Source organism: Eleginops maclovinus, chromosome 6, assembly GCF_036324505.1.
Source record: "Eleginops maclovinus isolate JMC-PN-2008 ecotype Puerto Natales chromosome 6, JC_Emac_rtc_rv5, whole genome shotgun sequence".
NCBI lineage: Eukaryota > Metazoa > Chordata > Actinopteri > Perciformes > Eleginopidae > Eleginops > Eleginops maclovinus.
In genome coordinates this window covers 4831850-4858785 of record NC_086354.1, presented here as the reverse complement: position 1 = coordinate 4858785, position 26936 = coordinate 4831850, and the positions used below count along the sequence as shown (strand labels likewise).

The following is a 26936-nucleotide window of genomic DNA, read 5'->3' as shown; positions in this document are numbered from 1 at the left end:
CATGGTCTTTGATTTATATAGTTACATCTTTTTTTTAAATGAGATTTATTTGCTCCTGGGTATGGAGTCCATACACAAGTGTAGACATGAGTACACTTCCTCAAGTATTGCACTCAAGTACAATTTCACAGTATTTGTACTTACTTTAGTATTACCATTTTATGCAACTTAAAATAACTACTTCACTACATCTTGATACATTTAGTTACTAGTTACTTTGTAAATCTATATTATTAATACAAATCTTAATCTATTACATGATGATATATTGTTATAAGTAACACATCTAAGCCATGTACAAGCAATCCAAATGAGCTCTGCCTTTATCAGTTGCAACATTAAAGTGATGTAATCATTAATGCTCTAAAAATTATAATTCAATTATGAATTACATACATACTATATATATTGTTGTAATGTTGTCGTGTATATATTCATCATTTTATTAATTGTATTTTCATTTGATTAATGTTAAGGTTAAAGTTACTTTATTTATATAGCATTTATTTACAAAACCATTAACACACAATAAAAAGAAATAATAAATAAAACAAAATGGAAGAAGATAGGGAAGAAATGCAAAAAACTCTTTTAACTAATGAGTTATGCTGCTGTGTCAAATAATTTCCCAATTGCTTAAGAATAAAGTTTACTTTAAGTATATACTGATGCTACTATTTGTATTCTTTTACCTAAGGTCATCTTTTAATGCAGGACTTTTACCCATAATAAAGTATTTTTCTATAATGTTGTATTGCTATTTTTATTAAGTAGTATTACTATGTACTACAAACTGAGACAGCGATCTTATTTTGGGCAGTTATGGAATCTATTGGTGTCAAAGAGGAAGGGACAATAAGTGCATGAATATTAGTCAGACAGGGAATAATGCAGAAGTTACAGCTAAAAAAAACCACAAAGAGAGACTCATTTGAACAGGGAAACATTATTTCTCAGACTATATTTCTCTAAACCGCTCTCAGGCTTGTTGAAGGCTCATTTGGCACCATGGCAGAGCTCAGTTTCAACGAGGATCACGGCTATCTAGAGGGTCTGGTTCGCGGAATGAAGGCTGGGATTCTGACTGACACCGACTATCACAATCTGGCCCAGTGTGACACACTTGATGGTAAGCATGTTGGTGTTGGGGGAAATCATTTAAAGCATTGGATAATGTAGAGCTGTATAAATCCAGAAGGGAATCATTGAGTCAGAGATTGCTCTAGTCTAAAATTCTAAAAACAGCATAGGGAAAATAAACATACTATGGTATGCACACTAGTGCAAAAAATATAATTGGATACAAATAAGACAATGAAAGTAAAAACTGTTTTAGTAAAGAAAAACTGCATGTTCCAAAAAATACCTTTTCAATAGCTTTGATAACTAAACAATTACTTCACTACAGCAAAGCGGAGAAATCTAGTTTGGTTTGCAAAAGCTACTTGGAAAAAGTAGTGCAACCTACTTTGAGCATTTATTGATCAGACTGACAATCCCATCCATCCATCCATCCATCTTCTCCCGCTTATCCGTCAGGGTCGCGGAGGTAACAGCTCCAGCAGAGAGCCCCAAACTTTCCTTTCCCTGGCCACATCAACCAGCTCTGACTGGGGGATTCCAAGGTGCTCCCAGGCCAGCAAAGAGATATAATCCCTCCACCTGGTCCTAGGTCTACCCCTCGGTCTCTTCCCAGCTGGACGTGCCTGGAACACATCCCTAGGGAGGCGCCCAGGTGGCATCCTCACTAGGTGCCCGAACCACCTCAACTGGCTCCTTTGAACGCGAAGGAGCAGTGGTTCTACTCCGAGTCCCTCCCGGATGACTGAACTTCTCACCTTATCCCTAAGGGAGATGCCAGCCACCCTGCGGAGAAATCCCATTTCGGCCGCTTGTATCCGCGATCTCGTTCTTTCGGTCATGACCCATCCTTCATGACCATAGGTGAGGGTAGGAACGAAGATGGCCCGGTAGACAGAGAGCTTTGCCTTCTGGCTCAGCTCTCTTTTCGTCACAACGGTGCGGTAAAGCGACTGCAGTACCGCTCCCGCTGCTCTGATTCTCTCACGCTCCATTGTTCCCTCACTCGAGAACAAGACCCCGAGATACCTGAACTCCTTCACTTGGGGTAAGGCTTCATTCCCTATCTGGAGTGGACAATCCATTGGTTTCCTGCTGAGAATGACAATCCCTGTGATCCTAAATCAATAACGTAATATAACATAAAAAAGTCAAGTGTCTCTCAACTGAGTTTAGTTTAAAGTGCAAACTTGATGACACAGCACACACAAATATACACCAGTTAAAATATTTAACTTGTATCTTAGACCATTTGACTTGAGAAATGATCTCACCAGTTATGTAAGTTTGTGTATCTTGGAAAGTCTTTGAGATTTTTCTCCTGACAGACTGAATTCAGCTTATTTATTTTGTTTGCTATCGGCTGAAATCCGTTTAACAAACTGGTCAAAAGTCAGGGAGTGCCATGTAGGCTATGAATTACAAACTGTATCAACTTCCTGTTTTTTTTGTTAATGCAACCTCCTGAAGCCGTTGTGGAAAAAACACAGATTTTAGCACAAGCGAAGCTATGAGGACGAGAAGTGTTGTACAAAATGTTCTTTCCTCTCCCCAGACATGAAGCTGCATCTGCAGAGCACAGATTATGGAAGGATGCTGTCTACTTCTGAGGAGGACCTAACTGTGTCTCTGGTGGACAGCAAACTGAGAGAAAACCTGGTGACTGAATTCAGCTGCCTTCGTTCCAACGCCCTGCCTCCATTATCCACCTTCCTTGACTATATAACGTACGCTAATGTCATTGATTATGAGTAATACAAGGATCACAAGACATTGTTCCTGTCGTAATCTCACACACTTCTCACTCTATGATCGCCATTTTGGTAATTTAACGGAAGATGTGTGACATGCCAAGATTGCGGTTGCCCCGGGAACACATCACTATACAATTAAAAAAAAGACATTATATTATTGTTACCATTCAATAAACATAGCACTATACTGCTGTTAAAAAGAAGCCACTGTTCATCCTGTAGGGTTTATTGAAAAGTCTATAATGACTTTATACTGCGAACGGTCATTTCTAGCTAGCTACAGTAGCTGGCATTACAGTTTGTAGGTGAATTGAGATACATTATTTGAATGCGTTTCCAGCTAACTAACTAGCGAGCTAGCCAGCTGGAAACGCACAAGCTACCTATAAAGTTTGGAAATTTCAAACATTAGCCCTAAATTAAAATTGTGCACTACTTCAATGACCGCACAAAAAATGCTGGTGCTATGTATGAGTTTCAGACAACAAACTTTGTTTTTGTGGAGGTGTTACTAAAAAAAGTATGTATGTGAATAAATATGTGTTGAATATAAAACAATTCAATATGTCCTTAGTAAAAGGGATGTCATATAAAATGCCATGCACACAAATAAAGTAACATCCATTTGCTCTGTGTTGCCATAGCTACAGCTACATGATCGACAATGTGGTGATGCTGATCACAGGTGCCCTGAAACAGAGGGATGTGGCCGAGGTTCTCCCACGTTGTCACCCACTAGGAGCTTTTGATCAGATGGCCGCAGTGGGCATTGCTCGCACCCCGACTGAGCTCTACTCTGCCATCCTGGTGGACACCCCACTGGGTAGGGTCATTCAATCATTTGTGTTTAACTCCCAAAGATGGTAACCTTTAAGTGTCATAGCATTTTCTGGTGTTGTCTATTTAAGAATGAAAATTGAATTGTCTTATAATGGGGAAGAAACATCTTCAAAAACTGAAGTCTGATTAATGGGGACCCTTTCTGGTTGGAGATAGAAAGAAAAAGATCAAATGTAATAAAATTGCTCATTTTAACACCTACAAGTGGCAGTGGAATCATCCGTGTTTATATACAACATATGTGGTTGTGGAGAAGGTAGGAGAATCTGTCTTGTTAAAAAAATTGGTTAAAGTTACAGTTCAACGTGCTAAACAATTAGGTAAAGGTCAGGTAGTGACAATACTGTAGCTCTCCGAGCGTCTTTATATTTTCTCTGTTCTCCATTCTTTTTCACTCTGAATTTATCAATCAATCAAACTTAAAAAAAGAGGAACACACGCTCCCTCTACCCTTGGTACCCTGACCTAACATTCCCTTAGCCTATCCTGTGTTCCCTTTGCTTCCCTCAACCTCCTTTGCGAAGCATGTTCCCTCACCAAGTTGGCTTGGCTCAAATCCGCCTGACTCCGGAGGATTTACATTTTCATTTCAGCAGGGCTACTCGCTAGTGTCTTTAAATGATCCTTGGGAACTCAGAGTCAAAGAAGTGGTCGTATAAACAGTAGATAAGTTAATTTAAATCCCGATCACTTTTCATAATAAAAGTTTATTTGTAATGCTTACTCTTCCTCCCTGCATTAATAGTCTTGTTTTTATTTAAAAATAGCCACTTAAAAAGCTCCACTATGGAGCCAAACATAAAGCACTGAAAGCTGACCACACAGACTTTATAAAGCGCACCTCAGGCTTGTGGGAGAGGGAGAATGGGGGGTTGAGTTCTTAGGCCCACCTCTGGAGATATCAAAACCAGTAATGGAAACACAAAACAGTGAGGCACAGTCTGACCAGCAAACAAAATTGTCAACGAACAGTACTGTATATGTTTGGGAGTGGGAAGGTCATCTGTGAAATCTATCCGGTGTTTATATCCACCTTCTCCAAAAAGTGAAGTTATATAAGGGACCAGCCTTCCTCTCTTTATGTTGAGAAATGTTTTTTAATATTGAATTGAGTGAAATACAGGAACATAGGAACATACAGTAGGTCTGAGAAAACATTGGCAAGCAACACAGCAAATAATAAATTATGTTTTTCTCAGTTTTTGACTGTCTGCCTTACTGCTCCCTCCACCATCAACACGGTCAAGACACTTTTCTATTGGTCAGCGGGTCATAGTTCAAAACCATGTCATCAGAATGTCCAGCAGTGACTCAGTCAGTAGGAGCTTGGACTGGGAATCGTAGGGTCGCCGGTTCAAGTCCCCGAACAGACTTGAAATATGGAAAGTGGACTGCTACTTGGAGAGGTCCCAGTTACCTCCTGTGCCCTGCTGTGGTGCCCTTGAGCAAGGCACCGGACACCCCCAATCCCCCTCCCCAGCGCTGCACCATGGCTGCTCACTGCTCCTAGGATGGGTTAAATACAGAGGACAAATTTCACTGTGTGTGCTCTGCTGTGTGCATGTGTGTGACCAATAAAAAGGGTTTCATCTTTCCATTCTATAGGTCATCAGAATTCAATAATTTCACGGCCAATTTGGCTTTTAAGCTGCTCGATCAAACAGTGATTTATTCTAGAGACTAATCATACCAATGTATTGTTGTGTCAAAGCTCAGTTTTTCCAGGAAGCTGTATCCGAGGACAACCTGGATGAAATGGAAGCTGAAATTCTCAGAAACAAACTGTTTAAGGTGACTACGGGGAATTATACTATAATACTGGTGTTTTGTATCTCTGTGTGTTTTCATATGCATTTGGGACTGTTAAGTTTTACGACAATGTGCTTACCCTATTCCTTTGGGCTCAGGGTTTTATGTTACAGACAAACAAAATATTTATCATAACATTTGTTGAAATATGTGTTTTTTTAAAGGCATATTTAGAGTCTTTCCACTCCTTCTGCAAGAGCCTTGGTGGAGCCACAAGAGATACAATGTGTCCTGTCCTGGAGGTACTGTGAATAGACTTTTACATACTAGGAATCATTTAATTAGGCCATAAGTCCGATATCTCTTACCATGTATGGTCGTTTGTGATGTGTAACAAATCTGCTCAAATCATCAGTGTTTTAATAAGGATTCAAATAAATTCTCTCCAGAATTTTGTCAAATAACATCGACATACAGAGCTGTCTGACCAGAACTGATAATAGATAAGACTGGCACAGAGTTCTGACTCATCTTTAGATAAAAAGCTAACTGCTGCTGCACAGAGTAGATACGTGCAGAGAAAGGGCTTCAAAATAGAGTAGCAGTGATTACATAAAATTGTAGCTTACCGGAGGGAGCATCCCTCGACAAAAAGCAATGAGATTTTGGGGGATTTCGGTATGTTGCAGTAAATAAGCTCTTAACACTAACGCTAACACTTACCACTGCGCAATGTTGCTCTCCAATCTCCGACCAACTGGCTGTTCTTCAAATTCATCGGTTTCCTCCTCCGATAAAGGCTCAAACATGTAAGGTTAGCATCCATGGTTCATCTCTCGCAAACTTCACTTACTTCTGTGGGCTCTGACACAGCCATAGATTGCTCCTTGTAAACCAGCCAATCAGAGCAGAGCTCATCATGATTATTGAAATGAGCCCCAAATAAGGCAATTTCAAGCTTGTTTCATTCTAGGACCAAATCATAGGGTTATAAATGGGTCTGTAAAACCGCATCTGGACATTTTTTGGATCAACCAAAGTTATATACCTTCTTTGTAAACATCAGAGAACAATTTAAAATACCAGATAGATGCATTCTATGGCACCTTTAACCAAAAAACATGTTACAAAAAAAAGTTGACTAAGAGACAAGGGAACCGAAATTGGTTTGAAAAAATGCTAAACGCTAATAATGCGAACTAATTTTACGCATTTCAGGACTCTTTCCTGCATCACTCTGTTGATAGTGGCAGCAGGGTGGACATATCTTTGTTTCCTTGTTCTTTAGAACCTTTAGTATTGTAAGACATCAGCTTCCTGTCCCCAGCATCCTCTTTGTTTTTCTAGCTTATTACTTCAAGAATGTCTTTCACAATGTCTTGAAGTTTTTCGTATTACGTGAGATTTTCTTTGCTAAAAATGCTGAGTATGTGCTTCAGTTTGAGGCAGACAGGCGTGCCTTCATCATCACAGTGAACTCCTTCGGGACGGATCTCAGCGGGGTGGACAGGAGTGTGTTGTATCCGTCTTGTGGCAAACTTTACCCTGAAGGACTGCAACTGCTGACCAGGGCAGAGGACCATGAGCAGGTCAAAGCTGTGGCAGAATGTTACCCAGTGAGTCCAAACACATTCCCTGCTGTGTTATTACTGCATTTCATCAAAGTCATAAAAAAGGTTAACATGAACCCTAACCTCCCTGCAGGGCTATAAGATCATTTTTGATGACCCTGAGCCAGAATCCGGATGCAAGACTCTGGAAGACAGATTCTTTGAACAAGAGGTAATATGACCTTAAGGTTATTCAGAATTTAGCGTCCCATGAGGATGTACACTCTAGCTGTTGAAGTTTGGGACCAATACATTTTGACCAATTTGTGTACCTTGAAAGCACACACAGGAGGATTGTTGCCACATGTGTGAGTCTGAGAATAACATCAAAATGAGGGTTTACGGCCCTCATTGTGGCAGTAGTCATCTTCCGTAGAAATGCACTTTCTTTACATTATTTTTACTGAGGCTAAGTTGAGCAGATTCATGTGTATATTTTCCCAGTTTTGGGATAAATAAAGTCTCAAATTATTCATCTCTCTCTTGCTCTCTCATCGTCTGTCTCTGTCTGTCTGTCTGTCTGTCTGTCTGTCTGTCTGTCTGTCTGTCTGTCTGTCTGTCTGTCTGTCTGTCTGTCTGTCTGTCTGTCTGTCTGTCTGTCTGTCTGTCTGTCTGTCTGTCTGTCTGTCTGTCTGTCTGTCTTATTATGTATATTCTCCCAGGTGAAGCTGAACACACTTGCTTTCCTGCAGCAGTTCCATTTTGGAGTATTTTACTCCTATATCAAACTGAAGGAGCAGGAGAGTCGTAACATTGTCTGGATCGCAGAATGTGTCACACAGCGACAGAAGTCCAAGATACACAACTACATACCTATCTTCAAATAAATTACCTGAGCATGATTGGTCTATTTTGTGGTGTTTTTACACGTCTTGCTCTAGACTAGACATCTAAAATCAACATGTAAGTGTTTATTTGTGTCTGTACATGTCTCTGAAATTCACCAAAAGTTAGAATTAGATAATCCCTTATTTGCATATTTAATGAAAACATAAACAAATTTTAAAAAGGTAATACAATGTAGGTTAATTTAATCAACTGGTGAAGTTTCATAGGGATTTTCTTAATTATGTACATGTTTTACCCTCTTCTCTATTAGTTCTGCCTTTAATAAACAGTTGTAAAATAGCATACACCAAGGTAATAAATGTACTTCATCAAAAGCATTTGTTGATGTCTTTATAGTCCACGTTTGCTTGTTAGGATTAGTTACTTTGTGTGCTGTAAAATAGTTTTCAGTGTTTGTACTACAGACCACATACAATATAAAAAATGAGGCCTTGTGATTAATAATAAACTAGCCATAGTTATTATGGTCACATTCATATTACTGGACAGTATCTGGATGTCTAGATAGGACAAAAGTGAGGTATAACAATGTGTAACTATACAATTCAGTACAAAATGAAACCCAAAATAAAGTAATGTAGCACAAACAGTGGTTTAAATGTGTAAATGTGTCAGTTTTAGCAGCTACCAGCTGTCATGAATCACCCATGTTCACCCTTCACCAGCGTGTCCGGTCATACTTTCACTAAACAAGAAAAACAGAAAAATGTCACAGCATGTTCAGGATCACAGATTTGTGAACATGATGTGAGTCTAACCATGCACATCATTGGTTGTATAATGGCTTGACTTACAGCAGTGGGCAGGGACCTCCAGAGTTATGTAGTTCTGCTGGCAGAGATGAACAAAAGCAGATGCTAATCTACAGGGTGCTCTCCAGGAGCTCAGTTTACACACCGACAAGAAACGACCGGGATCCACCTGACACAAAAACACGTTGTAAACATGGAGCTCATTGCCCCTTCACCCTATCTTACTTTTGCTCAGTTCCAGGATTCCTTTGGGATTATGATAAGGTTATTCGATCCCTTAGAAGCTGAACAATTTAACCAACACACTGACTACACTGAATACATAAAACAACATGCTAAGACATTTATCAGTTTGGGATTCTTGGAAAGTATGAAAAACTTCTTGAAATCCCTGAACTATCCCTCAAAATAAAAAATAAAAAACTGCTCCCTGTGGTGGCTGACAGATGCAAATGCACAACAATGGTCATAATTGATGCAAATATAAAAACACAAATGCGCCAAAACTTATGCAAAAGAAGAAACATCTTCATCAAATTGAAAACACATGTGCAGGATTAAGAAAACATTCACCGTCTTGACCAAACATGTGCAGCGTTTACTCAAAGAGCTACATAAGACAACGGAAACCAGGGGACAGTAAGAAATGAAGCACAGATGAGCACTTGCTGACACTCAGTGATTGACAGTGACAATTGGCCAATTTAATAAACCCTGAAAATCAACAAGTGTTTTTGTCCCCGCTGTGTGCATCAATTTTTAGTGATTTCGTTTCCGTTGTGTTTTGAGCTTTTTTCAGCATTTAATTTTTTCAGCATTTAATTTATGCAACACTTTCAGGTGTTGTTGTTTTTCCAACAACGATGTTTCTTCATTTGCATGTGTTTTAGCAGATTTGTGTTTTTACATTTGCAGTGTTTTCTGAAGCTGCAGAGCGTTTCTCCCAAAGGAAATGTTTTGGGCTGTTGTAACGTGATTGCACTTGTCGGCCACCGTAGCTTTGAGATTGAAAGCATACTCTCAGCCTTTTTTTAAATGTATTTATACTGTGTGGAAAAAATAAGTAAGTAAACAAATAAAAACAGTAAGCAAATGCATTTTGAACTAACTACATGTACTACAAAACTAGTAAAAAAGTGTAATAATATATACAGTATATGTTTCTTTCACTTTCCTTCACTGAGCCTCCCTTGAAATTGTGTGAAGCCCCTTTGGGAGGCTCATCTCACACTTTGCTTTACATAAACTTATGTACATTTGGTTTGCATTACTTCTGGCAGTCTAAGATGTTAAATGTACTCATTGACACAGGTTTTTCCATTTCTATGAGCGAAGTTCAGTACAGATCATGTTTGTTCTGACACATTCACATCGCTCATCATGTCCGGCTAATGATTATTTCTTATCTTGGCCATGAAATCCGTTAGCATCTCATCACATGTTATTACAGTGTGTTACATCCACATTCATCCTCACAAGACGCTGATAAGGCTCATTAATATCATACCACTGGGTATGAATTTCTTACTCGCACAAGCATGTTTGTACTTACCACCCTGAAACAGGAGCTCAGCGGGGAATCAGGAGAGGAGAACAGAGAGTCACAGCTGACAGGGCCAGTGGCTGCTTTAGGGAGGGGCTCTGTTACACCTGGAGCTTTAATACAATCCAGATTCATCTGAAGACACAGACAAATGAAATACTTTCTTGAAGGGTTGTGTAGATGGTAATCCTAGATTTGTGAAAACTGTTTTCAGGTAAATTTTTGTATTTAATGTCTCCATGCTTTAATGTTCAGAAAGCTCTTTATTTTTCACATATTGCCTGTAATGCAGCACCTCTTTTCACCCTCTGTCTGAAACCAGAGCCCAGTCTGCTCTGATAGGTTAACTGCCCCCGGTTGTCCCTTCCAAATTGACTTCATGTATATATTTTGAAGACAGTGTCTCACTTGTCCTACCTGCCAACTGTGGAAGAACTCCTCCAAGTTTTCAGCCTGAGAACCATCGAGCAAAGGAAAATCGTTCCCAGCTTCATTGTCATTAGTTCCCAACAGACCAGTGGACATACCTATGTCAAAAAATACATGTTGTTACCAATAATGAGGAGCAGCAAGTAGGATATTTATTCTCGGAACATAGGTTAAATTTTTAGTTTTAGACCTACCATGCAACCATCCATTGAGAGTGAAGCTGCACAGCTCAAGCAACACGTCACATGACACGGACGCCCCATTCTGATTGGACACCTGCACAATGTTTGACCCTCTTTTGACTGTTACTCCATTGTCACTGTGAAATGTGCGCGTAACATCGTTGTTGCAGTTGGCCTTCACCTTGGACACAAACATGTATTGAACACACGTTGAAAGAAGTCCGTCTGCTGCAGTTTTCATTTCGTTCTCTGACTAAACACAGTCCCCTCTTCTGAGTCCCCAGCATTAACACACATTAACACACACATACCTGTCCATTGTGCTGAATGGTGACAGTGCTGTTATTCATTCCTATGAGAAGGAAGTCTGAATTGCGCAGCAGTGTGAATGAAGGCTTAGCGCTGATGTCTTGAGCGAGGAGTAGTGCACAGGAGGCGGGGAGCTCATACAGATGACCGTCAAATGTCACTACAAACTGATCTGCCACCAACAGAGCTTGGTCTTAAAGAGAAAAAGAGAAAGACAACATGACATTACAAGATTTAAGGAAATATTTCATGATCTAAAACATGCATTTTCATTGAAACATTACTATTGAAACACCTCAAGGAAGAGGAAGAGGAAGAGGTCATATAAAGGTACACTTTTTCAGTGCTTGTGCTTTTAGTGCCTACCAACCAACAAACTGTAAATAAAGTCAACTTAGTTGCAAAGTTTGTGTTAGAATGTATAAACTTTTCTCCTTTTCTGGATTCTTTGTTCACCATTCTTCAGGAATTCAAGCTAACAGGGTAAATAATTGATATACAAATGGTAATGTTGCCAGTAAAGTATTCCTCTAATTCCCAAAATTGCATTGTGCATTTATTTCTGAAAAACTAGTCCTACGTTTAAACGGGCTGTCCATCATCTTCCGTTTGAGGCGGTAAAATTCAGCTGTGGGCCTGACAGTGGCGAGGGTCTGTAGGGGCCTCAGGAGCCACTCCTCCAGAAGGATTTCCAGCAGTCCAGCCTTGGACACCCTGGACCAAGGGAGCGGTGGCAATGGCACTGACACAACCACTGAACACTCACTGTAAAAAAAACCAAGACCACTAAGTTCAAAATATTATTTTCTTATGAAGCTGAGATGTATATACATTTTCACCAGTCAAACCTTTATTGCTTGTCCATTTGATGCAGAAAGAATTGGTTTGGTTATTAGCATGCAGGTTAAAGCTATCCTTAAAGTGTGATGGTAACTATAACAAAGATTCTAAAGCTTTAGGCCTTAAAAAATGTTCATTTGACAAATATAAAATGTGTGATATTGGGCTATATAAATAAACGTTGATTGATTGGTTGATTCGTTGATTCTGTGTCTGTAGCTTTAAATCAAATGAGCTGCTGCTTGACACGCCCCTCTGGGGATGTTTTTGGTTTGAAAAAAAAACCACAATGGTGCTATAGGAGGACATTTGGGTGATAAAGTGGGCGGGCATTACCTTGGTTGGTTATTTGGCTAATGATTGCACAACCAAAATAACAGCTGTAACATCAGAAAGTGGATAAAAAAATCTGATCAGCTCATTTTCGCACAGGTTTCTATATACAGTGGGGCAAAAAAGTATTTAGTCAGCCACCAATTGTGCAAGTTCTCCCATTTAAAAAGATGAGAGAGGCCTGTAATTTTTATCATAGGTATACCTCAACTATGAGAGACAGAATGGGGGAAACAATCCAGAAAATCACATTGTAGGATTTTTAAAGAATTAATTTTCAAATTATTGTGGAAAATAAGTATTTGGTCAATAACAAAAGTTCATCTCAATACTTTGTTATATACCCTTTGTTGGCAATGACAGAGGTCAAACGTTTTCTGTAAGTCTTCACAAGGTTTTCACACACTGTTGCTGGTATTTTGGCCCATTCCTCCATGCAGATCTCCTCTAAAGCAGTGATGTTTTGGGGCTGTCGCTGGGCAACACGGACTTTCAACTCCCTCCAAAGATTTTCTATGCGGTTGAGATCTGGAGACTTGCTAGGCCACTCCAGGACCTTGAAATGCTTCTTACGAAGCCACTCCTTCGTTGCCCTGGCGGTGTGTTTGGGATCATTGTCATGCTGAAAGACCCAGCCACGCTTCATCTTCAGTGCCCTTGCTGATGGAAGGAGGTTTTCACTCAAAATCTCACGATACATGGCCCCATTCATTCTTTCCTTTACACGGATCAGTCGTCCTGGTCCCTTTGCAGAAAAACAGCCCCAAAGCATGATGTTTCCACCCCCATGCTTCACAGTAGGTATGGTGTTCTTTGGATGCAACTCTGCATTCTTTTTCCTCCAAACACGACGAGTTGAGTTTTTACCAAAAGGTTCTATTTTGGTTTCATCTGACCATATGACATTCTCCCAATCCTCTTCTGGATCATCCAAATGCCCTCTAGCAAACTTCAGACAGGCCTGGACATGTACTGGCTTAAGCAGGGGGACACGTCTGGAACTGCAGGATTTAAGTCCCTGGCGGCGTAGTGTGTTACCGATGGTAGCCTCTGTTACTTTGGTCCCAGCTCTCTGCAGGTCATTCACTAGGTCCCCCCGTGTGGTTCTGGGATTTTTGCTCACCGTTCTTGTGATCATTTTGACCCCACGGGGTGAGATCTTGCGTGGAGCCCCAGATCGAGGGAGATTAGCAGTGGTCTTGTATGTCTTCTATTTTCTAATAATTGCTCCCACAGTTGATTTCTTCATGCCAAGCTGCTTACCTATTGCAGATTCAGTTTTCCCAGCCTGGTGCAGGTCTAGAATTTTGTCTCTGGTCTCCTTTGACAGCTCTTTGGTCTTGGCCATAGTGGAGTTTGGAGTATGACTGTTTGAGGTTGTGGACAGGTGTCTTTTATACTGATAACGAGTTCAAAAAGGTGCCATTAATACAGGTAACGAGTGGAGGACAGAGGAGCCTCTTAAAGAAGAAGTTACAGGTCTGTGAGAGCCAGAAATCTTGCTTGTTTGTAGGTGACCAAATACTTATTGTACCGAGGAATTTACCAATTAATTCATTAAAAATCCTACAATGTGATTTCTGGATTTCTTTTTCTCATTCTGTCTCTCATAGTTGAGGTGTACCTATGATAAAAATTACAGGCCTCTCTCATCTTTTTAAATGGGAGAACTTGCACAATTGGTGACTGACTTGCCCCACTGTAAATGCATCAGAAACAAAAGAGAGAGATCCTAGTTTCATGAGGGGACACATCTTTATGCATAAAATACATGAAAAAGTGCATAAGAGGTGACCTAACAGACTACTTAATGATAGAATATTGGAGATATCATGAAATCTGTCCACCCTGGTCCTTACAGTAGCTGATCCACCTGTCATTCAGAGGACCTAATAACATCGTCTTTAAAACCTGTGTTGTAGACAGTTGGCCAACATATGTTATCATTATTAACTGCTCCTTGCTTTTGCCACTTATTACCATTTCTGGAAGAAATTAGGCTAGATTTCTCTGTTTTGACTCATTTCAGGCCTATCGCCAAGCTTTTGTTTTTATCCAAGTTGAAAAAATGTAATCTGGTTTTCAATATCAACACAACACATGGTTTCAAAATGATTTACTGCTTGTATCTCTGTCATTCATGATCCTTTCTTTAGTGGATTCCCCCAGAGCTCTATACTGGGTCCTCTTACCATTAACTTGCTATACCTGGGGCAAAGCATGCAGAGTATAGACCTTAAATGATATGCAGCTGTAAGTCCCTGAGAACCTGACACCACTAATGTTTCCTTTATTATGTCTTGGCTCACTGATAATAAGAATAGGACGTCCAAAAGTGTTGAGAAATTGAATGACTAATGAAATACTTATGATCCCCCATGCACCCCTGGTTTCCTTATCACATAATGTGAAACAAGATGCCTGTATCCTGGGAGTTACTCTGGTCATTATTTTCTGCAGATTAAGGAAATGCCTGCATGCTTTTACCTCCTCCAGAGTTAAATGCTGTAATGCTTTTTATAGTGCTATCAGCAGGCAAACATCTAAGAATACAAGGCAGAGAAACTCAATGACCTCTATCTCTTCTTAAATCCCACTTTTATCCTTTAAACCTTTTCTTAAAGACAGAGTATTTCATTTCACTATTTTATAGTTTTTATATCTTTTTCATTATTATTTTAACATAATGAAGAATATGTCCCTGCACTGACCTCTGTTCATAATTGAATGAATGGAATGTATAAATGAAAAATGGGTTTCATGAAGCTTGTCTTTATGCATGTGCAGTACCTGGGGGCGAATTTGTAGACAGAGGCTAGGCGTTTCCTGACCCCAGACAGAGCCATCGCCAACCTGTTCTCCATCCAGTGGTAGGTATGCTGTCCTGCCTGGTTCACAGAACACCATTAATACACATTAATGAGTGTGTATGCAGTTTGAGTCTTTTCCTGGATGTGTGTTCTCCGACTGATTAGTTCAACATTTCATTTATAATCATATGACAGGGCAGGGGATATGGTCTGGGTAAATGTCCAATTGGCTTTTTGTTGTTACGGTAAATACTAACTTCCAGGTTATTCAAAAATATGCCATCCCTCCTTCACTGTGTGTGTGTGTGTGTGTGTGTGTGTGTGTGTGTGTGTGTGTGTGTGTGTGTGTGTGTGTGTGTGTGTGTGTGTGTGTGTAAAAAGTGAATTCCTTTCGCAGTATTGATAAAGTAAAAATTATTAATTTGTTCTTACAATTTTTTTATTACATAACTTGAGAGGATTTTGTATCTCTACAAATAGATAATGCTCGGAAACACAGTATCCCATTTTATAGTTTATGCAGGTTTTTACAAAGAGCTCTTTCAGGTTTTTGAAACCCCAAAACCGTAGCCCAAAGGCCTAAACCTAGCTGGGATTGTAGTTAACAGTGATTGTGTCAAATATCACCAAATGTTTTACGTAAACCAAACAAAATTGACAATCAGTCAATGTTAACGAGTTGCTCTTTATGGCAAAATTCCTCCTGTAATTCCAGCGTAGATGTTTCCTATGAATTGCTAGGCAGTGCAAAGGCAAATAAAATGGAGAAATCGGCACAAGCTACATGTATTGCACTGACTGGAGACGACGGGCCATCAGTGAACACCTTATCCATCACAAATGACAATCGCTTTAAGTGTGGTGAGTACAGAGGAAAGGCATTTTACTGAACCATGCTCCTGTTTCTTGAAGATACACAGGAGTGGGAGTGGGAGATAGCGGACAGTCTCCACTGTAGAAATAGATAGTGCTCGCAGTATGATAGCGGTAGATACAACATGCCATGTGTAGCGCACATTATACAGTCATATCTCGAAACTGTCGGACTTCATGCCATAAATTCAGAAATCATGCTCTAATAAAGTCAAAAACCATTGGATATATATTACCAGTTTGTCATGCATTTCTTTATTACAAAACAACACTTGTAATTGTTTTATCTTCCCAAATACGAGTAAATACTAGTATTTTAAACATATTATTGTGATTACAGATAGCACTAGAAAATCTAATCTTAGTGTATTGTTTAATGCAAAAGTATTTCTTACCACATCCAGGGCAGTGCTGAGCGTAGTGACCCCGGCCTGAGCCAGGGGCCTCAGCTGAGGGTTCCCGAGCAGCACAGGGAGGACATGCATCAGCCCGTCAGTCCACAGAGAAACAGCCTCCCTCCACAACGCCTCCACCCTCTGGCCCTTCACATCTTGGTACACACCTGCCAAAGTGGCCAGGGGCCCTGAGGATAGAGCATTAAGATGAGAGCAGCGGATAAACAGTATTATCACATTAAAGTTACTTAAAAGTAGAGCAGGGGTTCGAAGTATCTTGACAACAGCAACATTGTGAAGAGATGCTTCTTATGCGTCATGTACTGACGCAAAGGAAAGATAATTAGTTTGCGATTTCATGAAAATAAATTAGATTTCTGGCTGTGAGGAAAGGCAGGGACGGACTGCACTCACTCAAAAACTAAAGTCTTTTTTTAAAGCAACCATTGTTACTCCGCTGACCGTATCAGTGTAGCTCTCGTGCCCGTGGACCTCTCTGTACTCGAACAAGCTTACACCTACTTTACTTTACTAGACTTTATTGTGCCCCAAGAGGAAATTCCTTAAAGCACTGTACACATCAAACAGCAGTACATACCAATACACATTCCTATCCAGTGAGGCCAGTTGTTTAAAGGGAAGATTGGAAGTTTTGAAGTGGGGTTGTATACGAACTTATCTTTAGAAAGTGAGGGCTGTATTTAGAATATTTTCACCAATTTCGAAGTTGCTATCTATGCTCTCTTCAAACCATTGGATTACTTTGAAACAAAGTTATGTGTTGTCAGCAATTGGAAGGTTTGTGATACAAATCCCACCAACCTTCAGTTTCAAAAAGTATGCAAATGAAAAAAACACAATGAAAAAAACACATGAAAAAAAAGAAACTTCTTCACCAACTTAACAACACATGCTGCAGAAACAAAAACTCTGCAAATAAAAAAACGCTACACAAATTTCAAAACACAACGGAAACCAAGGGACACTAAAAAGTGATGCACACAGCTGGGACCGGAGCAACTTGTTCGGGTTTTATAAAGGTTGGCCTGTTACTGTCACAAGAAACCTAATATGCATGTTTTATCGGCTTATTTTAACAATGTGATTGCATAAATCCTTCTGAGATTAACTAGCTAGCTAACATAGCTAACTAGTCATTTCAAATATATTGACAAAACAGAAACAATTATGAAGCAGTCTAACACTGCCAATGACAGTTGGCCAACTTCATAAAGCACTCTGCTCCCTTTAGTGAGCATGTTTTGTCAGTGAAGATGATTCTTCATTTTTATGTGTTTTGACATACAGTATTTGTGTTTTTTATATCTGCATCATCTAAAGCTGCAGCGTGTTTCTACTTATTTGGCCCATTTGCATCTGTCGGCCTCCGTAAACAAAGACTGATATGGCAAAATATAAATGCCGTCCACATATCATTTACCAACTGAGCTAATAAGAGAGGAATAACTGGCTTCTGATGGCAAGGAAAGGTGATGATAGTGAAAATATTCTCACCTCATACAACCTTTAAACGTGTTTTTTTGGCAGCTATGGCTTCTAGGACATGCCTCCTAGTTTAAGTTAGCTCTTCTACACATTACAGTACATTTTGTTTAATTTAGCCAAAGATTTTATCCCTAGGAGTTTCTCACCCACATACTCCCCCCACCCCTGCCTGAAACGCCTCCATTGGACTTTGTTTTCTTCTATAACATGAAGACATCCCTATGTAACGCTTTCTTCTGTTGGCCAACACTCCAACACACGGACGTGCTAGGCTATGGGGCAGGACATCTGTAAGAGGTGAAAAGAGGTGCTGCAGCACAGGCAGTATGAGAAAAATAAAGAGCTTTTTGAACATTAAAGCATGGAGATATGACAGAGTAGAGGGAGAACATACTAATATGAAACCTGAAAATTAGCATTATATGTCCTCTATAAAGGGTTATTTTCAAGTGAATGAACTTTTTTTTTTTATGAAAGGGAAAGTATTGGCCAATCCAAAGCTGAACGAGAGCATCCTATCTCCTTTATCTACCCTCTTAATCTTTCTCAATTTCCTTTTCAGTAACACAAAATGATCCCATAAAGGCAACGGCTGTCATGTTATCCTGTGGACTTACTCCTCAGTTCCTGTTGTCCGAGCAGAGAGGCGTGCTGCAGCAGGCTGAAAAAACGCGGCAAGCTGTCGGTCAGGATGCGGCGCAGGGGGCTGTGCTGCCACAGAGCCAACAGACCTCCGTGTCTGTGCTGCAGCAGAGCCTGAGCTCGCTGGGAAACATGAAGAGGAACAGCACTCAGCTCCTGTAGCACCTCGCTGTCCCTGGACTGCAGAGAGAAGGTTGCCAAGTAAAAAAAAGTTACATGCATTAGTGGACGTATCTTATCCTGCAGTAATATGTTCACCTGTCGTCTGAATTCCACGAGGAGATACTGCAATGTCTTGATTCTTTCCAGCAGCTTGTTCTGTATCCGAGTGCTTAGATATTGAATCCGTGCCTGTGAGAACAAAAACATATTGAACAGTTTCTGAATGATTTTCACTTATTATTCTCTTCACGGATCAACTCACGAAGGCTAAAGTTGCACAATTTTTAAATACATAAACACAAAAGAAAAAAGTATACATTGCAGGAAGAGGCAGAAAACCAAATGGGAAGCCTTGTCCCAAATGAAGTTAAAATTCCATTACCACATACATTACCACCTTCTCAGATAGATATCATTAAAAAGATATAGTTAGATTAGTAAAGTGATTTCTGTGTCAGTTAATCAGATTCTTTTAATTTTCTATTGCTAGGACAGATTAGTGATTAATGATTAAATTGATTAAAAAATTAATGATTTATGTATTAGTGCTATGTTTTGAAGTATATAACAGGCTGTTTTTACAAGTGCCTGATATGTAAACCATTATGAATAAAGCACATTCTGGAATGATGCTAATGGTTTATTTCTCACAAATGTAATTGTTTAATTTAAAATACTTAAAAAGGTTCACGGGTTCGGGTAGCAGAGTTTCTTAATTAAGCTTGAAATTATGATTATACAAATATCTTTGTAAAGTGGCGGACGAAACATTCAAAAAATGTTATGCCTCAAAAGTGCTTTTATTTTCGAATTAAAAATTGGATACAGTTCTAATTTTATAAAAGGACTGATTAAAATGTGTATATTTCTGCCACGGTTAATTTGATTTACTGTACTTAAATTATTTTTTATTTGTTATTACTTTCTTTTCATTTAACTTTTTTTCTATGCAAAATAATAAAAAAATACTGCTTATTTTTATTTGCAAACAGAATCCCCCATATTTTGGTTTTCTATGTTTCATTTATTGGTTTATAGCATGTCTTTATGACTGCTTGTTAATGAGTATGAGTATTTAAAAAGTGCCATGCTTCATCAGAGTACACTATATCCACTGTCGTTGTTTTGGCTTTACCTCCACTGCTGTCATACTTTCCAAACAGCCTCCAGCCCTCAGCCTCATCCTCTGATTGGCTGCTCCCACACAAACACTGCCAAGAGTCTCTGGATCTGTGCTGCTGCCGTCTCTTTTCTGCACATCCAGCGTAACACTGCCGTTTGTTCCCACACACGCCACAACTGTGACGTCCTCGCTCAGACCTGGACATAAACAGATTCAAATATTCATCACCCTAGTTTCAATATTTGTGTCTTTTTTAAAGAAATTCATTTTTTCCAGAGAAAAGCAAAAAACAAGATACAGTTACAAGAATAATACATCAAAAATTATAGTGGGATATTTTTTTGCAGATAACGGATATATTGTCAACATGAAACCAAAGGTAATTTGTATTATTCGTGTTTACCATTTTCACCATTTTTAGTAAAAGATATCAAAACAAAAAAAGGAATTCTCATGGTTATTTTTCCCATTTCAATATACTTAATTTACAGGTTCTTTCCATTTAAAGATTGTAGGTTATTTTCTTTTAATTATTTTCTTAGTATGTGTTTGGTGTTTGCTATTGTAATTAATATGAGGAAGAAATTATTCTTTTTGATTTCTTCTGTTTTTTATTTTGCAGAAGTCGTCGGTTTAATTTAGAGAAATACCAAAAGCCACATTTATTTTTCAGATATATGTGAATTCACCGTTCATGTAACCCGCTGTGCTCTGCAGACATGATCCCTCTGCCGTTCCGTTCAGCCAGATCTTCTCTGTGCCATCCAGTCTGGCCTGCACCTGGAGAGCGGACCCCCGGGGCCAAGATAGGACGCTGGCCGCCACCTCCAAACTCCAGTTGCCCATCCTAGACTGTGATGTTTACACACACACACACACACACATACACACAAACACACACACACACACACACACACACACACACACACACACACACACACACACACACACACACACACACACACACACACACACACACACACACACACACACACACACACACACACACATTGTTGTACTTGTGTATTGATAGGAACCAACACAGATATTTAAAAATCTAAAAGTACAGCATTATTGTGTTTTAGCCTTAACTTCCTGAAGTTTTGCCAGGCAATTAGCGAAGACTCACAAAAGTTTGGCAAACAATCTCCTATAATGCCACAACTGGTCATCTTTACACTAAACATTTGTTCTAAACAATTAACAAACAAATATAATGTGTACTTTTGAGCTTAAGAGATGCTTTATGCTGGATTTTGTTAGCTTTAAACAGAGCTACACTAGCTGTTCCCCCTGTTAGCATAGGCTAAGCTAATTAGTAGTTTGGACTTTTTTAAACAGCATTGTATGAGCAATTTGTCCACAGTCAAACTTGATTGTATGAGGTTCAAATGTTTTGAAGTACGCTTTATTCAATGTCAAATGTAATTTTACCTTACAAAATATGCGTTAGCTCATCTACCACCAACACAATTGATTGGTTAGCTTGTGCTAATGGGAGCCTTTAGGGTTTAAAGGGTGATCAAAGTCATACAATTACACAGTAGATCAAGGCAGCAGTAATTCAGCAACCCAAGTCCTGCTAGGTAAAACGACTGCTTTTTGTAAATGGAGTCTGGTGGTTTTGAATAGATTAAAGCTAATCGCTTCAGTTCTTTGTTGCAAAAGAATACCTAATTTCAGGATAAACTTGGGGAAAATATTATTTTAATGCTACTTAATTGATTTAGATTAAGAGTGGTATCATCCTCCTGGTTAATGAAGTCAATAATAAGGGTTTAAAACAGACATTGAACTGTTATGTACTATCACAAATACAAGCCAAGGCCTCAAAAACACAAAAAAAACAGCAGCAGTGCTACCCTGTGTACAGAGTGCTATTCAATCCAATCCCACTCATGCCTTATCACTGGAAAGTTCCGCCAACAAAGTAATAAAACCAATATGTCCAATAATCTGAAAGTAACACAATCATTTTTAACTAAAGTTCACGACGAGACACATTTCAGTGTAATTAACACAGTCCTACATAATTTACATCTGCAACAATTAGCTGAATAATTAATTCACTAACTATTCTGTTAATAAACTAACATTTAAAGTCATTTTAATGTGCAAAACTGGGTGAAAATGCTATTTTAGGCCTCTCAAATATGGAGATTTCCTGCTTTTCTGTTTTAAATCTATATAATTTAAGACTTTGGAGATTTTACAAAACAAGACAATCAAAATATATCACCTTGGAATTTGACAAACTGATATTTCTGACTATATTCTGACAATTTTCAGTGGTGTACCTTGTAAGTGGCTAATTACTTTATAGATTCAGATTGAAAATGTGAAGAAATTTTAAAAGATGACGTTTTGATTGTGGATTAAATTATATTCTATGAAAATACACCTAAAACAATAAGGGGCAGCAAAGATGTGCAGCTTTTTAAATTTGGGCACATTTTATAGATATAATATATTGAATTCTTATAAGAAAAAAAATTCAGATCCATAATTTTAAAGCATAATTATTTGGAAATAGAAAATGAAAAAGAAAAATGGCTCAGATGGAACATATTTATTTTCATATGAAAACTCAATGCAGACACTTTTACTTGGTATGGTATTAGTCATTTTACTTTAGTTAAGGTCCTGATTACGTTTTCCACCACTGCATTTTTTAATCTAAAGATTAATTAATTAACCAAAATATATTTGGCAGCTTCTAAAATTGAAAGTCATGTTTACAAATGTGAATAATAACATGGAAAAAGAAGATTTTATATGAAGGATGTTCACCTCGGAGAACAGAGACATGTTGGAGCCCTGAGCTGTGGAGGAGTTGGTCAAAGCGACGGTGAGGCTGCACTGGTGGGGCCGTCCTGTCACTGAGAGGCGAGACTGAGAGTATAAAAGCTCCTCTCCCAAGTTCACTCTGTGGGATCCTGACCACGCTAAAGTCTGAGAGGCACACAGAGAAAAATAAACAACAGCTGGAGAAAGGAAACAAGCTCAGCCGCATCCTGGGAGTCTGAAAACTTGTTGACATGTTGAAAAAAAAATTCCTTCAGGGTTCAGAGTCTATGCAAGTCAAACCACACACATTACCAACGCAGCAGCTACAATCCCACATGTCTTCAGATGTGGGAGTAAAACACCAAACTATAAATCATTGTGAAGGAAAGCAGTGAGAAGAAAAGGATGCAGATGTGTTGACTCACAGGCTGGGGAGGGCAGAGGCCCAGCAGCACTGTGTGCTCCAGGCGATCCCTCAGGTTGGTCTGAATCTTTGTCAGGAGTGTGTGTGAAGGACAGGGCGCGGGGGACACTTTATCCAGCCACACATTCACCTGAAGGCTGTGCATTCCCCTTGGACCCCTCTAGAAATAAAAATAAAAAAACATCAGCCAAACATGAGGGAATAAGCCATGGGGAATTAAAGTTGAAGCTTTCAGTAGGGCAGCATAAAAGAGGGAAAGCTCTCTGGCCCCACCGCTAAGAGGGGGGGAATAGATAACAGCAACCATCATCTTTATGCTGGTAGAGCGGAGCAGGAATGAGTCTTAAAACCTGGAAATGAGTTATCATTTTACCAATTCCAGTTTTCTCGTCAACGTGTTTTTAGATGCCTGAAATACGAACACAAGCTGATTTTCGAGCTGAGATTTGCAAGTGTTATTCAACGACATAAAATACATAAGTAAATACCTCACTTGTGATTGTCCCAAGCTTCTATGTGTCTAAAATACGGCAGTTGCTAACAAGTGAAATGAGACCACTGAACTTAGCTACACTAAACATTAGCCACCTTTAGCTTAGAGGAGTTAATGAGCAGCCATGTGTCTGGGGATTGCATTTACACTTTAAAAATCATAAAAGTGATGTTAATATATGGAGGTTATTTTTAGTTTGGGGAGCCCTTGCGATGCAAACTTACGAGCCTGCCTACAAAAATACATCACTGCACCACTCACTTTTAGGCAATAATAACATTGTACAGTATTTATTGGTACTTTAGTAAATGTTGCCTGTTTCTTCAAGACAACATATTCTGCTCATATTCAGGTTCAAATTAGTATTTTATGCCTCTACTGTGACATGTCTCCATGCTTTAATGTTCAAAAAGCTCTTTATTTACCGTCTGTCTGAAACCAGAGCCCAGTCTGCTCTGATTGGTTAGCTGGATGGCTCTGTTGTGATTGGTCAACCACTTAGAGATGTGTCAATAGGTGTTGAATGTAAATTGAAAAGGTAATACATTGTAACGCCAGTGTTACATAGTGATGTGATTATGTTCCAGGTAGTAAACAAAGGAGTCCAATTTAGACATTGGGATTTTAAACTTTTGCAGACCATTTACATACACACAAACCTATAAAACACACTACAGGAAAGGGAAACCCTAAAATAGCATAATAGGGCCCATTTAATAAGAGTAATTGATTTTTCAGTTGCGAGAAAAAATAAGCCTTAGGGGATCTGGCCTCATGAGCTAAGAAATTCAATGATCTAAGCCATTACAGAGTGAATTTCCTCTGCTATGTCTGCCCGTAAATCAGGATTTCAGAAAATGAATGTGATGAAAAAGAGGGAGTTGGAAAGGACTTTCGACCAATTTTAGGAGAAAGAGAGTCTAAATATGAGTAGAGCAAATCTAGCTAAGGGGCCTATTTACTGGACTTTTACAGGGGCCCAGGTGTTCCTGTGTTTAGTCCTATCTTGTAGAGTTTACCTGGTACTTCATGCCTTGTTTGACGCTCCTGTTGTCCCATCTTAACTCTGCATTCTGGGAATACGAGTTTCCCTCCTGACCCATTGATACACAACCTTTGACAGATGACACCGCCATCTAGACCACACACACACACACACACACACACACACACACACACACACACACACACACACGCAGATCAAGTAACACAGTAAAAAAGACTTCTCATACACGTGTGTCCTGTGTGGATGGTCTTCCAACCTGTTGTGTGGAGAACAGAGCGCAGGCCTGCCCCCTGCTGGAGTTGTTCTGCCACTGCTTGTTCAGGCTGATGGAGATATTGACGGGCACCATGCTGTTCCATGACAGATGGGTCTGCAAGCACAAGAAAATGAATAAATAGTAATAGTCAAGTAAAAAAAAAAACTTGCATATTTAGCTGCAAACACACGTTTATAAAATAAGAAATAGTTGTATGAATAAATCGATGTATAAGGATATTTGTTGGGGTGTTCTGCGATTTAACAATGCAACTTTAGAAAACTGAACAGGAGGATCACCACTGATGCTGTGTACAAGGAGAGGATGAGCTGACTATTTTTCTGAGGAAGCTGAGATCCTTCAATGTGTGCAGCATGTTGGAGAATTCCTACCAGTCTGTTTAAAGCTGTGGTGGAGAGGAGGACTCTGAACAAACTGTTATCAATCATGGAATCATTAAATTTAATATGCCATTCTTGCAGACTAAATGTAAATATATCCCATGTCTGTAATGTGTTAGCTGTAATTCAGCCCGTCTATAGTGTTTAATTTGTCAGATTTACACATCTTTTCTAATGGTCAACTTTTATATTTTCACTCTTTTAGTTCTGTTTTATCTGCTATTTGGAGATTTCATATTCTACCATTATTTATTTTTTAACTCTTTCTTTATTTCTAATTATGTGCAATACCTGTTTTACATGCTGCCCAATTTGAGATCAATAAAGTATAAATTACTATACCAGTGGTTTTAATATAAAAACCTGAGCCATTTGAGCGATTGGAACCAAAAGATACATTGAAAATGTTCAAATCAAATGGCAGAAGTGTGGAGACATGAGAAAGTATGAGTTGTGTAATATAAGATGAACCGTGTCAGCGTACCTGGTGGCTGGTGCGGTGCTCCGTCAGAGCGCTATGTGTCAGGCTGTGCAGGGACAGGCTGCTGAGGGTGGAGGAGAAAGGCTGCTGCAGCTCCACCCTGCTCTCACTGCTCTCCTCTGAGCGACTCCACCAGCTCAAAGCCCGGACCTGCAGCAGAGCTAAGACGTTAATGACGCTTTCTATCATGCCTGTGTCTTTAATGCAGTATGAAAATGTGTTATTATCTGCTTATAGCTCCGTGTAATTCTTAGAGTAATAACATAAAATAAGGTGGACCTTTATTTATCACCGTTGGGAGATTCAGGAGACAAAGCAGCGACAGAGTGAGTGGGAAAAACAGGACAGTACAGATTCACACCAAGTAAAAAAAATAATCAAAAAAGAGAATACAAACATTAAAAATAAAATATTATAGTAACTGTTAAAACAGGATTTCACTACAAGGTAAAACGTTGATCAGTAGAATGAACATATATACATATATGGGTTCCAATAGTTCCAATCACTGTTGAATAGTGGGACTTAAAAAAGGGAGGAAAAGAATGATATTATGAATTCTTCACATTTTCATTATTACAGTCACAGTCTGACCTGCTCCAGATGGCCGTGCCTGACCCAGCCCACAGACACACTGTCCTGCCGGCCCTGTGGGGAGCGCTCCAGAGTCACATCCAGACTGGACCTGCGGGGAACACAGCTGACCTGAACTGAAGCAGAGAACAAGAGAAAGTGAGCATAACGACAGATCAATAGCTGCTACATTTATCTAATGTTAGCTATGATTTAGCCATCTTGTTAGATTTGAAATGGAAAAACATTTAGCCTAATTCCTCAATATAATAATAGTACGTGTTCTATAACCACAAAATGATTGGTACCTATGTTCTCATAATGATGAATCCCATTGTTCTTGAAAACTCAAAGGTCATGAATGCCCAAAACATTTTTTAAATAGGTGCAGAACCGGAGTACGTACACAAAATAGCTTTTGCAGTACGTTGATGCCAACATATTTGGCAGCGGCAAAAGTGGATATAAGATAACAGAAAAAATATTGTTTTGTTTATTTATTTTAAAAGACCATAATGATTTACAGTATTTAATGTCACATTCTATTTGATCTCATTCTATCTTATTTTTCTAAATATTTGAACCTACATTTGCAATATATTATTGCACTATTTTAATGTTTTTTTCTGTTTGTTATTAGTAACAAAACAAGTATGTTGCACTGCTGCAAAGCCTTTAAATCTTTGAAAAACATAATCATTTAAAACAATCAAAGTCACTATCAAAAAGACATT

The 26936-nt window shown here is 39.1% G+C and overlaps 2 protein-coding genes across 2 annotated transcripts in view; one reads left to right on the top strand and one right to left on the bottom strand.

The window, feature by feature from the left end:
* Positions 1–980: 980 nt before the first annotated feature.
* On the top strand, positions 981–8191 carry LOC134865523 (V-type proton ATPase subunit d 1-like). The gene is made up of 8 exons (XM_063885099.1): positions 981–1129; positions 2636–2807; positions 3479–3657; positions 5386–5465; positions 5648–5725; positions 6863–7039; positions 7128–7205; positions 7696–8191. The coding sequence occupies exons 1-8, from the start codon at positions 1009–1011 to the stop codon at positions 7858–7860; spliced, it is 1050 nt and encodes a 349-aa protein (XP_063741169.1). The 5' UTR covers positions 981–1008; the 3' UTR covers positions 7861–8191.
* Positions 8066–26936, bottom strand: part of LOC134865522 (uncharacterized) — a 24591-nt gene continuing 5720 nt past the window's right edge. Inside the window, exons 7-25 of the mRNA XM_063885098.1 lie at positions 26224–26339; positions 25633–25779; positions 24748–24861; positions 24505–24621; positions 22994–23152; positions 22572–22733; positions 20471–20633; positions 19794–19978; positions 18755–18847; positions 18472–18676; positions 16349–16536; positions 15061–15158; positions 11678–11862; positions 11100–11290; positions 10801–10969; positions 10595–10704; positions 10187–10312; positions 8677–8803; positions 8066–8567 (exon numbers count right to left, since the gene is read on the bottom strand). Of these exons, the coding sequence (XP_063741168.1) occupies positions 8557–8567; positions 8677–8803; positions 10187–10312; positions 10595–10704; positions 10801–10969; positions 11100–11290; positions 11678–11862; positions 15061–15158; positions 16349–16536; positions 18472–18676; positions 18755–18847; positions 19794–19978; positions 20471–20633; positions 22572–22733; positions 22994–23152; positions 24505–24621; positions 24748–24861; positions 25633–25779; positions 26224–26339 (2666 nt within the window). The 3' untranslated portion in view covers positions 8066–8556. The remainder of the gene's footprint in view (positions 8568–8676; positions 8804–10186; positions 10313–10594; positions 10705–10800; positions 10970–11099; positions 11291–11677; positions 11863–15060; positions 15159–16348; positions 16537–18471; positions 18677–18754; positions 18848–19793; positions 19979–20470; positions 20634–22571; positions 22734–22993; positions 23153–24504; positions 24622–24747; positions 24862–25632; positions 25780–26223; positions 26340–26936) is intronic.

What these genes read in the sequence shown, in the direction of transcription:
- LOC134865523 (XM_063885099.1), top strand. Translation starts at nt 1,009, where the DNA reads ATGGCAGAGCTCAGTTTCAACGAGGATCACGGCTATCTAGAGGGTCTG. An exon ending in CCTGGTGGACACCCCACTGG is followed by an intron (nt 3,658 to 5,385) that starts GTAGGGTCATTC and finishes GTTGTGTCAAAG; the next exon opens with CTCAGTTTTTCCAGGAAGCT. An exon ending in TCAGAAACAAACTGTTTAAG is followed by an intron (nt 5,466 to 5,647) that starts GTGACTACGGGG and finishes GTTTTTTTAAAG; the next exon opens with GCATATTTAGAGTCTTTCCA.